Genomic DNA, 14185 nt, shown 5'->3' with positions numbered 1-14185 from the left:
GCCCCCCGCTTCACTGTCTAGCTGAGCGGCCGAGGCCCGGAGAGGAGGCTGCCCTGCTGGAGGCCGCCGGCCAGGCCTTCCCCTTCGAACACACTGGGCTTCCTCCCACGGCAGTGTAGAAAACAAGATAAAACTCGCCAACACGACAACTGGTGAGACGCAAACCCTGAGAACTGCATTCTGAAAGGAAGCTTCTTCTACAAAGGATATACTAAGAATTTCGTTTCTGTTTGGGGATGTTCTTTACAAGGCACATTAGCATGGTGAATGCGGGGGTCTGGGATGGCACCGGCCTCAAGGGCTCCTCCGGCAGGAGCCACGTCCCCACCAGCTCTGTCTCCTCTCCTGCTGCAGCCCTTTCCGAAGTGTCTTCAGTCTTATTACCTCATTCTTGTTCCCACGAGGGCCATTTCAGGAGGGGCGTGAAATGGGACTGCGCGGCCTCTGCCCCCAGCCCCCTCAGCCCCGAAGACACACCAGCTGACCTTCCTGGGGCGTAAAACCACCCTGAACCAACGCTACCCGTGCTGTCAGTCCCGGTGCCCGGGGAGGAAGAGGCTTGTGTCTCAGCTGGCATCACGGGAGAGGCACACGGGCCCCTGAACCAGGTCCCAGCTGACCTCTCGGCCCCTCCCAGCAGCCAGTGTCCCCAGAGGCCGGTGTGACCACAGCTGACAGCATTAGAAGCACCATGGTTTCTGGACTTGGAGGTCTTGCTCCGTGTCATTCCCAAACGTCGGCATGACGATGGTGTTATTTTTAATCCCAACTTTTCAGAAGACCAGAGTGGCAAAGTGCCAACACCACACAGCAAGAAGGTGAGAAATCACTAAATGTTTAGTATTTTCCAAAACTAGATGACAAAATGAAGAATGTAACCAGAGAACTGGAATCTACTCGTTAAAGTCAAATGGAGTGTGGTAGGGAGGGGAGAGGGAGGGGAGAGAGTGGAGGTGGAAGAGGGTATGGGGGGCTTAATGACAATGAAGAAAACACAACAAAAAATAAACTATTAATTAAAAATAAAAATCAGCCCTGGAAGGTGTGGATCAGTGGATTGAGCACCAACCTGCGAACCAAAGGGTCGCTGGTTCGATTCCCAGTCAGGGCACGTGCCTGGGTTATGGGTCAGGTCCCCAGTAGGGGGTATGTGAGAGGCAACCACACGTTGATGTTTTTTTCCTCTCTCTTTCTCCCTCCCTACCCCTGTCTAAAAATCTATAAATAAAATATTTTTTAAAAAGAAAAGAAAATCAGGTGGACATTCTAGAATAACAAAAAACACCATAACTGAAATTAGAGATTCAACCATTGATGTGAATTGGAGCTCAGCCACTGACTTGACAAAGCAGGAGAAGAGAGGGTTAGCAAACTGGAAGTGAAGTCAGTAAAAGATTCTATGCGATGCACAGCAACTTCAGAAAAAGGAAGACGCAGGGGGGAAAAGGATTTATGGAACGTGGTAAAAATGTCCCATAAAGATGTCTAGAGTCCCAGCAGGAAGGGAGAGAATGAGACAGAAGCAACCAAAAGCTACTGGCTGAAAATTTTCAAAACTGATGAACGTCATCGACCATCAATCCAAGAAGCTCTTTGAATTCCAAGCAGAGTAACTACAAAGAAAACTCCTGGGCCCATCGTTGTAAAGCTGCTAAAAACCACAGAGAAAGTCGTGAAAGCAACCAGAGGAAAAAACACGCAATTACCGTAAGAGGAGCAGCAGGGCGTTTGACAGCTGGCATTCCGACAGAAATGACGGGAGCCGCAGGACAACGGGAAGACACCTTCAAAGGGTGGAAAGCAACCAAGAGTTCTACATCTGACAAAACGGACAAGTTCCTGAAAAAACAACTTTTCAGCACGTAAAGAGAAATACAAAAACCTTGTATCTGTGAAGGAAATTGACTGTTCTCATAAAGAAAACTCTAGACCCATAGGGTTTCACTAGTGAATGCTTCTGCACATTTAAGGAATAGCCCGAATCTCCCTCAAACTCTTCCAGGGGTTAGAGCGAGGGAATGCATCTCAAACTATTTCGTAAGTCTGGCATAACCATGATCTCCAAACCCGTCAAGGTCACCGAAAGAAAGCTGAAATGGCAAGTAAATCTCTCTAGTGTACACAGCCACAAAAGTCCTAAGGAAATTAGGAACAAATTGAAACGGACAGGGCGGGGGCAGAATTCCACCCTTCCCAATGGTAACAGAGCTTTCCTCGTTTTAACAGGGTCTCACACATATTATCCATTTTACCCAACGGTTTTATTATCATCTACACTTTACACATAGGGAAACTGAGGCCCAAATAAGTGAAAGAACTAGCCCAAGGTCACACACAAGCTAGAGCTGGCTGGCTGAAGTCATTCCACTTGATGGACATGTACAGGCACCCGCGGGGGCCCAGCTGGACCTGGGAATGTGGGGTTGTACCCCTCCCCCGCACCTCCCTTCTGCCTTCCCGGGCCTCTCATTCCCCAGGCCAGTGTCTGCTCCGCTGCAGCCCTGGGCAGACTGCGGGTGACCTGGGCTGCCCCACGGCATTTGGGAGTCACAGAGGGTGGCCCCCTCTGACAGGCCCCAGGTTCCCTGCACTGACCCTGCCCGCAGGAAGCACGAGGCATTAGAAAGTGGGCATGATGGCCTGGGCACTGTGGCCTGACCATCACCGTGTCCGCGCTCCACAGATTACAAAGTGCGTCTGCCTGCATTTCTCTCTGGACTCAGGGAACCCTGCGCACCACGTATCAATATCCCCAACCTTGCAGATGAGACGAGTGAGGCTCTGAGGGGTGGATAACTCATCCTCCACCTACTTAGAGATGAACAGACCCAGGGTGAGACCCAGGCGGCCCTTCTTCACCCCGCCAGGCCCCCACCCAGCACTGTTCAGTGTGATGGAGGGTGTCCTGGATTATACATTATGAGTCAGACAAGACCGACACAGACAGAAACGCTGAAAACTGCACAAAGACTGTATTAAAAAATAAAAAAAAAAAAACTCCTGGCTTAGCCAAGTGGGTGACATGCTTCTTCTTCTTTTTTTTTTTAGTGTAAGGAACCCAGAGGAATGCATCCACAGTATGAGAGATCAGATGCAAACAAGAGACAAGACAGAATGAAAGACAGAAACTGAAGAATGGCTTCCAAGGGACACGATGAAGCGGGATTCCTTAATTACACTTAAGCCTCTGCAGCAGAAAATAAGAAAGATTTATGGAACATGGTAAAAATGTCTAATAAGGATGCCTAGGGTGCCAGAAAAAAAGGAGAGGATGGGACAGAAGCAGCAGAAGCTACTGGCTGGACACTTTCACAACCGATGAAATCATCAAGCCGTCAATTCGAGCTCTTCAAATACCAGGCAGAGTAACTACGAAGAAAACGCCTCGGCCCGCCTGGTAAAACCGCTAAAAAACAAACACACAGAGAAAGCCGTGAAAGCAAGCAGGGGACGACGGACGCAATCAATCGCGGTCAAAGGGGCTGCAGTGTGTCTGAGAGCGCGTTCCAGCAGAAGCGCAGGGAGTCCTTGGGAACTGCTGGGGTGATGTATTCCTCTGAAAAGAGGAGTTTTAAATTACAGGACAAAAAAAAAAAGGGCATAAAAAGGAGAAAAGGGAGGTGTAGGTCTAGGTCAAGCTCAGAGTCACCGCAGGCCACAGGGCCAAGGGGAAAGGGCCAAGTACAGGGAGCGAGACCTGGCCCTTTGTCACAATGGAGGCCAGGGGCAGTCCCCTTCTAGAAGCCGCCTTCGGGAAGAAAGGAGTCTGAGGCCCAGCTCAGAAGCTTCCAGATCTCATCGGTAAACAGAGAGAGAAAAATACACCCCTAGGACCGAGGAAGACAGGCCCACCTGCTGAGTGGATGGGTGAGGGCCTAAAACAGCACTCTCCAGAGAAGGAAGGTGAGGCCCACCCATGGGCCCCCCACCGGCAGGGTTCCAGAGTGACCCCGAAACTGCAGCCCTGCCCACCTGAGTGGCAGAGTCTATAAAACGGCAGTGTCGTGAACCCCGAGCACACAGCACCACGCGAACACATAACGACTTGGTTCCCGGAGCGGAGAATCACACACGTTCCACGTCCTGCATTTGCACGCGAAGGGGGAGTAACCTATGGACACCAGGAAGTTGGTGGATGGAATTTCTGGGGACCTTCAGAAAGCACGTGAGATGAATCCAGACCAAAAGTGATGCGAAAGACGGAGTCGCGGAGTCGCGTGAGAACTGGGAGGCTCCACGGTGAGTCAAACCAGTAAACAGCACAACAGCAGGCGCTTCCGGCGACAGAAAAATGTAAACAATGGGGCCTGGGAGATCGGGCTGGTTGTACTCTGTGAAAAACGACTTGGAGGGAGAAGAAAGTGGGGAGGCTGCCCTGAGCACGCAGGACACGGCGTCCTGGACTGATGGACTTCACTCAGAAGGGCCCGGGGCCGGGAGATGGGTCCCCGCGGCAGGGAGAGCGCTCTGCACACAACAGTAGGTGCGCCTGTGAATCTGCCCTTGACCTTGAAAGAGCCGCAGAGGGAGGCAAGGAGGACTACCACAAGCATACCCCTGGAGCAAGATCATTCAGGCGTACAGAACATTTTCACCTGGGAAAGGCGGCTGCTGGGGTGATGTATTTCTTTAAAAAGAAAAGTTTTAAATTACAGGATTTTAAAAAAGGCAGAAAAAGGGGAAGAGGGAGGTTTAGGTCAAGCTTGGAGGAGGAGAGGCAGGAGTGAGTTTACAACGAGGGAAGCTCCCTGAAGTCAGGAGGAGCCCTCCTAGGGCAAAGGGCCCACGGGACACGTCAGGCAGCAAACCCCTGACCTTGGTGGATGAACGCCAGGCCCATGGGAACTGTGGCTTCCGCTAGGCACTGGACCCACTCCCTCCCCCACACAGTCCCTGACCCCAGGCTGCCCCAGAGAGCCTTACCTGCTGCTGGCTCTGCTCCTCCAGGTTCATCTTCACCTCCAGCGACTGGTGGGCCTCCAGGAAGGCCTTGCGGTGCTTGCGGTCTGCCATGTAGTAGGACATGATGCCCACGATGATGGCGCACAGGTAGAGGAAGACGTTGGCCAGGATCTGTGCCCCAAGGAGAGAAAAGGACAGTGGTGAAGGCATGCCTTCGGGAGAGGGGGACAAGGGAGGTGGAGGGGGCGGTGACTTAAGTCATGCCCCAAGTTGCCCGGTGTCAAGAGGGCCCCAGCAGAGCCTCTGGCTTCGATGGGATAGTTAGGTCCCTGCAGCACCCTGCCCCACCTGCCATGGCTAGGTGAGGCCCATCCAAGGGTGTGGCTCCAGGCTTAGAAGGCTGGCTGGGGGCTGCTGCTCTCCCCTCCAGCGTCACACTGTAGCTAAACTGGCCGATCCCACCTGCCTGTGAGGCCTGAGCGATCCCTCTGCTGCCCATTCATTCAGTCACTCATTTGCTCAACCACCCCTTACTGAGCACTTCTTATCAGGTGCACTTGGGTGCTGAGGAGGAGAGCGAAGAAAGCCCAGGTCCATCAGCTGGGGGAGCGTAACCCTAAAAGCTGCTGGTTGTGGAGAATGTCACAGGAGACCCGAGGAGGTCCTGGGCTGATTCATGCTACCCTACATGTGGCCACAGGTTTACAGGTTCCTGGGGTTCACATGCATCCTCAGTCAACCCCCTGCCCTCAGGAGAGGGGTGGCCAGGACCAGGAGCCAGGTCCCATGAGGAACTGAAGCTCAGGAAGGGGGGGGGGTTGTGGGCCTGACATTTGTCCCTTGAGCTCAGGGCACTGGCACGAAGGGCTTCCTTGGGCATGGAGAGCCCACTCCTCTGTCCCTTGCTCCTGCAGGCTCCCTTCGGTGTCTGCTGCCCACCTCCCCCCACCCCGCCTGCTGGAGGTGACCTTGGACATGGACTTCGCAGCCAAACCACACCTGATTTCCTGACGCAGGCCACTGCCCGCTCCAGCGGAACCCTGACTGGGCTTCTGCTGGGGCTGGATGAGGTGCTAGTTCCTCCCACTTCTCCCAGACCAGGGCATGAAGGGGAGGCGAATTCCGACATTGAATTCTGGGTACTCGTGGTCACGCTGTATCCCCTCTGACTGTTTTTACGTTTCATCGGGGTTAATCAATGCCCACCCTGAGGACCCACCACCCCTACTACCAGGTTCCCACAGGGTCTGACCTGGTTCCCAGGGCTGAGCCCAGGGGGCACTAACAAAGGCCCACTGAGTAATGAATCACTGAGAGGCGGGTGGGCTGGACATCGAGTCAGCAGGTGTAGGTTTCACAAGCTTCTAGGTAGCTGGTCCCAGTGGCTGACAGCCTGCTCAAGTCTTAGGCCTGGAAAGCCCTGACCACCTGCACCGTTCATAGCGCAAGGGGGAGATTTCAACACCTCTGCCCCTTCTGCAGGGCATCACGGCCCACCCCCGTCCGAGTGGTCAGTATCGGCATGGCCTCGGGCCACCCCTCCAACACCTGATCATCTGAACAGCTGCCGATTCATAGCCACCGAGTCCCCGCAAATCACACAGATCACGCTGGGTCCCAAAGCCAGTCTGGCCCTGAGGCCACCCTCCTGCGGGGGCTGTGTGGCCTGGGCAAGCTGCCCGCCCCCAAGTTCATGGTGGAAGAAGCTGGTCGACAAGGTCAGGCTGCCCCCCAGACACCCTCACTGAGCAGCAGCACTCTGTCAAAGCCCACATGGGGTCCAGGTACAGCAGCCACCGGGCTGAGGGTTCCCAGGCTTATGGGGCTGCGGGTCCTGGAGGGCAAGTGAGATGCTACACCCTGAGGAGCCACAGGTCCAGACTCCACAGCCACCGGTGTCAGCGGCCCGGAACCCGGGGCTCCAGACCCGGCAGGCTCTCTGACCCTGACCCTGACCACAAGCAGCCTGTGATGTTGCACTAGGCCGGGCACAGAGCTCTGAGCTCGGGGTCTTCCTGCGCTCCACAGAGGGGTCTGGCTGGCCACCTCAGGGGGACGACGGGGCCGGCTCTGTCAAATGTGTGGTGCTGAGCCTGTGTCAGGAGTGACTGTTGTCACGACCTATTGAGTGTCCACCTCAGAAACCCATACCTGCTGCGCACGCCGCCAGGGCGCAAGGATGGCAAGAAGTTTCAAACCAAACACCACCGTGGCTCAGGTTTGGTTTGTGCCTGGGGCTCATCTGTGCAGGACAGCATCCTTTCACTGAATGGCGCACGTTCAAAAACAAAACCCACTTTTGCCCTCCACTCATGCGTGGTGCAGTGTAATAAATCGACGCAAGAGAGGCCTGGACTGTGGCGCTGCGCCCCGCTAGCCGGGGACCTGCCAAGTCAAACACCCTGAGTGCCAGTTTCATCACAGAGGAGCCAAGGGGGGACTGACTCATCACGAAGCTTCCTGCAGTCTTGACACTGTCTGGTCCTCATCTGACCTCACCTCTGAGGGCAGGGGTCAGAACAGGAGGCGAGCTGGTGCAGAGAGGCTGGGGGAAGAAGGCTGGAGGGAAGGGGACGGGTCCGTCTCCAGGTTGGCCAGAGGGCCACGCTGCCCGCTGTCCCCTGCGCAGCTGAGTCACAGAATCCTCCTCCTTCCCCAGCTGCACGCTCGGCTACAGGGACATGGAGGCAAAAGGCTGCGTGTGGGCCAAGCGCTGGACAGTGACATGGGTCTCGCAGGCCCCACCCACCCAGAGAACTCCCTCCCAGCCTCCTCCCAGCGAGCTCATCTGTTTCCAGACATTTCTCTCAGGAGCCCCCAGACCTTGGGTGTCTTAGAGCTACCCCAAATACCTAAACTTGCCTCAGCTGAGGAAAGGACTCGCAGGCCCCTCCCACGTAGCCACGGGCACAGGGCCCGAAGGAGCTGGGCAACCCCCACCCCACCCCCCGCCCGGGTAGGAGGAGAGGGCCCTACAGGCTGTCCTCGGCCACCAACTCCAGAGCCCGAACCTCAGAGGGCGATGCTGCTAAGCCCAGGAGACCTCCAGCCAGGGTGTAGGGCCAGCTCTGGGGAGGAAGGTTCGGGGGCGGGTAGAGGAGCTCCTGGTGCCAGCCCAAACTTCAGACTTGGGGTGGCCGCCCCGCGCCGACAAGGCAGAGAAGCCCTGCTCTGGGTTGCCTCCGAGGTCCCCTCACTCACCCCCAAAGCCTCCTTCAGACTGGGCAGCAGTCTTCAAAACAAAATTTTTTTAACACAAGATTTTTAAAATAATGAACAAAATGAACCAATCTCCCAAGTGGGTAAACATTCAGACTCAAGCTTCATCTAACCCACGACAACCAGAAAAAGTATGTAATACCCCAGGCTCAGCCATGCAACCGTGAGAAAATTCCTTTACGAAGCCCTTCCTCTCGGAATGGGATGAATCACCACATCCTGCCCGGCTGCTACGGCCCACAGGGACATGGACTGCTCCAGGCAGGGCTGGTCACCCTGGTCACCCACCGGGGGCAGGCTGGCGGCTCAAGTGCCCAGGCTGACCTCTCCCTACACAGCCTCATTCCAGCTTGCAGATTCCAGAACGCTCCAGAATGGGGGAGAAGGGACCGAGGGGGAGAGAGCGGCTCCGGGGTGTCAGTGTCGGTCGCCCTCAGAGACCTCGTGACGCTCTGCTGCTGGGGGAAGGCCACGCTGACGTCTCTGTTCATGAAAACAAACTTAGGTGTTTTGGAAAAAATCTCCAAGGTGCTGCAGCGCAGGAAGCCACAGGGAGACAGCACCCCAAGCAGGCGGCCAGCCTCCCCAGGCCGAGCCTCTGGCGACCACCACACAGTGGCCCCCACCCAGGACCTGTGGCCACTGCAGACCCTCAAAGGGGCCTCCTGGTGGTGAACACGTCCAGGAACAGGCCGGGCTGTGTGGTCAACAGAGACTGTGCACACCGCCAGCAGGCCACATTGCCTGCAGCGAGTCGCTTCACCGCTCGGAGCTGCGGCTGCCCCATCCTCTCAGCAGCCCTGACGGCCATCCCCGCAGGGTAAAAAGAGAGGCTGTTCATCACACCACCTGGCACAGGGCTTGGACAAAATATTCCTAGAGATTTTTTCATTCCTTTCTTCCAGAGGGAAGAAGGCAAATTAGTACCAATGATAATACTTTAATGAGGTTTCACAAGAGGCTTCATATTCATTGTCATATTTGTCACAACAAGCCAAGCTGTCTCAGTCTGTCTTGCAGAAGAGATGGGAAACCCAGAAACCAGTGGACGGGCCCATGGCTACCACAGCAGGGCTGAGACTGGAACCTGCATCTCCTTCTTTTTATGCGCTTTCTCCCTATAAGCACAGAGTTCTCCTTTCAAGACCTTAAAAAAACCCCACGCCAGCTAGGGGCACTGACCATCAGAAGCCAGCCCAACCAGGCACGAGCCCCTCGGGCAGGTCCACTGCACTTTCCTGCCCAGCTGAGATGCTCAGCACCCAAGCACCTGCCCAGGCTCCTGCCCTACACTGCGTCTCCTTGGCTGAGCTATGAGGGGGTCAGCAGAGGTGGGCAGAGCCCGAGGCGGGGGGTGGGGAGTGCGGTGGGGAGTGCACAGAATCCGGGGAGGACCCGGAGCACCTACGCAGGCAGGGAGGTCTGTGGACGGAAGGGCGACTCTCTCATGCTGCCCTGGGGCTGACTCTGGCATCACCATGCCGGTGCCTCGGACCCGCCCCTTCCAGGCTGGGCAGGGCCCCGATGTGCCTCAGAACAGACAGACCTCCCGAAGCTGCTTACTCGTCTGGCAGCCTGGGCACACCTCTGCTACAAGACGGTCAGTGTCCTGCCTCTCCCAGCGCAAGGATGGCTTCCAGGATGGACATCTGGCCAAGCTGACGTGTGGCACAAGGTCCCTCATGGCCGGCTCAGTTGCCAGGGCAGCCTCTCAGCCTGTGTTCACACCCCAGGGACACCACCCTGCAGACTGACGTGAGGCTCCCCCAGAGACATGGAACATGCCTGCTCTGGCCACGGGGCTCCAGTGTCACCGCTGCCACACCTGCCTGCTGTCCACCAGGCTGCCCTCCCCCCGCCACCCTGGGCCACCCTCCAGTCCTCCAACAGAATGGGCTCTGCAGCTCCCACTCGAACATCTGGCCCTGCCCCTGACTGCAGGGCCGCCCATGGTAATGATGCCCTGACATAACCCAGGTCACGCACGCGCACAGCACATTCCTGGCATTACTTATCCCCAGGAAGTGTTAGTTGTTACAGTTTCAGGACCAGCTCCAACACGCCTCCCTGGCTGCCCAAATGTAACCACTCATTCATTCATTCGTTCCTTGGAAGATTCAGTGAGTGCCCGCCCTGTGCCAGACGGGGGCCTGGCACTGAGCAGTGAGCAGGCAGGAAAAGTCCCTGCTGTCGCGAAGCTGCTGTTTGGGCAACAGCAGAGAAAGGAGAAACGAAGAATTCACCCGTGAGCATGTCAGAGCTCAGGAAGAGAATAAACACGATCGAGTGGGCAGCTAGTGGCTGTAGACCGGGCAACAAGGGAAACCGTCGGTTCCAAGTCCTCACGCCCTGCAGAAGTGACACCACACAGCCACATGCTTGCCGCGGCCTCACAGAGAGTGGGGTGTCCTCCCTGCTGCGCGTCTGGGCCATGTGTGTCTAATGCACACGACGTGCGCGGATTTCTGCTCTTCCTCCCGCTGCCCCGCTGTTGCCGTGAGAATGGTGCGCGCCCAACTCACTAGGACAGCAGGAGAGACCAACGGGGCCAAACTAAACCCAGGCCGCAGGCTGGAGCCCCACACCCCGCCAAGCCCCACACCCCTGTCATCCCCACGCCCCTGCCAAGTCCCAGACGTGCGAGGGAGCAACATGGGCTTGTGAGCCCTCGAGTTTCGGTTTGTTACGCGGCATCGGGTGCAAACCAGTGACTACCGAAGCAGCGCCGTTTAAACTGAGATATAAATGACCAAAAAGACTCAGGCGTGGGAAACATCCGAAGAGCGCCCTGGGTGGAGGACACAGTGGGGCAGCGGCCCTGGCACACCCGCCTCTTCTGTGAGACAACCATTGCCCCCCCACCTCCCAATGCAGCTGCATAGTCAGCGCCCAGCACAAATAACGCCCCTTATTTATTATTACAAAATCATAAGCACGTCATTCCCCAACATGCCACCACACTCATGCACACCCTATGACGCTGTAGGGGAAGTGTTCAAATTAAAACTGTACATTATTACACGCATGTTATTACCCTACCAACCCCAGCCAAGCAGGCCTTATTCTGCCAGACCCAGTACCTCTCCCACTGGGACTCTACACCCTGAGGTCCGGGCGTCTCCCTCACATTCACAGTCCCGGGGCCTGGCACAGCGCAGTCCCCACACAAAAGAATTCTCAGCCCCTCATGCCAATTAACCCGAGGCTGAGAAACCCCGCCAAGAACCACACCTTCTTCCTTTTCAATGATGGAGTGGTCACAAGAAACTTTCCTCAGCTGTGTGTTGAAGAATACGAAACTCTGAGGACCCACTGATATAAGTATATCAATGGGCAGATACACTTATTTTTACATCAATGGTGGAGCTTGTCGGCTGAGAGGAGAGGGCTACGGAGATTCGTGGAGGGTGAGGACACAGTAGCTGGATAAATGCACCCCCGATGAAAAGAAGGCCCCTGAATCACGGGGCAGAGATGAGTAAAAACCGAAGAAGGTCCATCACCCTGTAGGAGGAGAGGCAGGAAGGAACAGCTCACATCGAGCATCGGACGCTGACCAGGGAATCACCCAAGAGTCTGTGGGCAAGGTGTGGGGGAGTCAGTGGACCCCTCCCACGACGGGCAACATGTTGTTTTGCCCTTTTCTGGGGAGTCCATTGCTTTTCCCAGATTCTCACAAGGGGCTGTTAGCCCTGATGATCAGCAACCAGAAATCGCATCAAACGCTCCCCCAGGCCTCCCGCGGCTGCGCTACCGGGCGGAAAACACCAGGCCGCAGCCCGAGCGTCTTCTCCTTTCAATGTGAGCCCATTAGCCAGTCACCTTCTCTGCAGGCCGAACTGTTCCAATTCTACCGAAAGGACTCTACTGTAAAATATTTAATCGTGTCTGGTTTCAGATCCTTTCCGTAAAACTCAACCCTGCTGAGTTCTCAGGAGCGGCGGGCCCCACGCTGGTCCCGAAGAGTGAAAAACGACCTCAAAGAGCTCAAATCTACTGGGGATACAGAACCTCCCAGAAACCGAGGAAGCACAGAACTGCTCTGAGGGACAGGGGTAGGGTGGCAAAGGCCCCCAACAGGGGGTAGGTAAAACTTGGGGTGCACACACTCAACTGTGGGTTTTCACACATACATTTTATTTTTGTATTATTTTTTAACATCCTCACCCAAGGACGTTCGTTGAGGGAAGTGGGAGGGAGAGTAAGAGAGAGAGAGAGAAAGAGACGTGGATCAGCTGCCTCCCCTGCGCGCCCTGACCAGAAACTGGGCCACCCGGCCAGGGCTCACACATACATTTTTAACGTGGATTCTGCACAGTAAAGGAAATGTAAACCAATTTCTAACCAATGCCCAATGTTAAATAAAGAAGAAGCAAGAAATAATAAACTGTGCACTTGTGGAAGGGACTGCCACCCTGCCAGGGCCTCTCGCCGCCTGTGCAGGTCCCCTCCCCTCTGAGCGACGCTGCTGGCTGCACGGAACACACAGACCCTGGCTTTCTGGAACTGACTTTGACGTGAACTTGAGGACAAAAGCACCAGCCCAGAGGAAGAGGAACATAGTCATCTGCAGACAGAAATCTCTCGAGTTCCGGAAATATCATCACTGTGCAGACTTCACAGGGAGAACGTGAAGGGAGACCACTGCTGACACAAGCCCTCGCGTCCGGTGCGCCCCCAGGGTCCCAGACGCCCGCCTCTCCGTTGGTTGCGGACAGCTCCGACTTCGCCCGTGAAACGCTATGCGGGCTCTTGGTGCAGACACCGGCCAGGCTCCCTCTTCCCCAGAATCTGGGCTTTCTCCTTGGGGGTTCCATCCCCTTTCTCCTCTCCCTTGGTGCTCCCACGGGATGACTCGGCTGTCCCTCCTCTCTGCAGCCTCCCAGACCAGCCCAGGGACATCTGGGATTTTTTTCAGTCGTGGCTTCCGACTCAGCCCTTCAGGGCTGAGTCCCTAGCTGACGTTTCTGTAGGTCAGTGTCTCTGAGGCAGGTGCTCCGAGCATCCACGGGGAAGAGGTGAAGAATGTAGGTCTCCGGGTGCCCCCTACCCCTCGCCTGTGGAGACCTGGGGCTCTGCACAGAGCTGTACTGGCAGGTGTAACAAATATTAAGACAAAACCAAGATCCTCCAACCTATCTGGTTCTTTAAACCAAACTGAATATGTGTGGTCACTTCAGGAGTTGAGGTCATCTCCCTGTGCCTATTGCCTGTCTTTCTCCCATCCACCTCTTCGCTTTCCTTGTCTAGCAACCTTCCTCAGCTGGAGACACAGCACCTCCTCACTGTTTTCTTCTTGTCTGGCCAGCATCTCTTCCAGCGGTCAAAGCCATGGCCACTGTTTTCCATCTGTTACTGCTCCGTGTGCCCTGCAGTTAATCCAGGTCCCTGACTTTCCATTCGGATTTTTAAAGTCCTTTTCCAAGTTTCCTTCTCACGGTCCCAACCCTTTCTCCCCTTGCCCCTTGGCTCTTGGCAAAGCAACACACGGTCACAACCAGAAAGACGGGACGAGCAGGGGGGGCCCGGCCGGCCATGGACCAGTCCTCTCGAGGCACCATCTTCCCCACAGGCCACATCGAGAGCTTCAGGTCCCCAAATTCAAAGTCCTGGCAAAGTGCTGCCTCTCCTAAATTTCAGTTTTTCAGGCACAACTGCCTTCAATCAATGCCACCCAGGTATGTCCCCCTCACCCTGGTCAGGGGTTCCCAACCCTGGCTGCACCTTAGAATAACCTGGGAGCTGTGCCCAGGCAGCACCCAAAACAGTGACCCCAGGGGCCAGACACTGGCTTCCTTAACAGCTTCCAGATGGCTCTTCACGCAGCCGGGGGTCAGTGGGAATACCCTGACCTGAATGTCCATTTCTGCCAGCCGAGGATGGGACTGAGGATGGCACCTCAGCTCCCCAACTGCGCACCCCAGATGAGTAGAACAGTACCCAGCACCGTGTATACCCATGGTAACCTCTGTTGGACGGCTGGACTGCGCCAGCCCATCTTTCCCGCCTCGCTGGGGCTCCTGCACCCGCAGTGGGCCATCCATTCCATCTGCTATTTCCGGAC

The 14185-nt window shown here is 55.8% G+C and overlaps 1 protein-coding gene across 3 annotated transcripts in view; it reads right to left on the bottom strand.

The window, feature by feature from the left end:
- The window catches only part of ADCY3 (adenylate cyclase 3), a 60164-nt gene that overhangs the window by 29310 nt on the left and 16669 nt on the right, over positions 1-14185 (bottom strand). For 2 of the 3 annotated variants that reach the window (XM_045189211.3, XM_024552518.4), the window contains exon 3: positions 4924-5073. In XM_045189211.3, coding sequence (XP_045045146.2) covers positions 4924-5073 — 150 coding nt within the window. Of the gene's footprint in view, positions 1-4923; positions 5074-7401; positions 7426-14185 lie in introns of those variants that run through there. The other variant, XM_045189212.3, reaches the window with a different exon arrangement.

Source organism: Desmodus rotundus, chromosome 5 (genome assembly GCF_022682495.2).
Source record: "Desmodus rotundus isolate HL8 chromosome 5, HLdesRot8A.1, whole genome shotgun sequence".
Lineage (NCBI taxonomy): Eukaryota > Metazoa > Chordata > Mammalia > Chiroptera > Phyllostomidae > Desmodus > Desmodus rotundus.
Note: the sequence above shows the minus strand (reverse complement) of the source record. Positions and strands in the feature narration are given on the sequence as shown.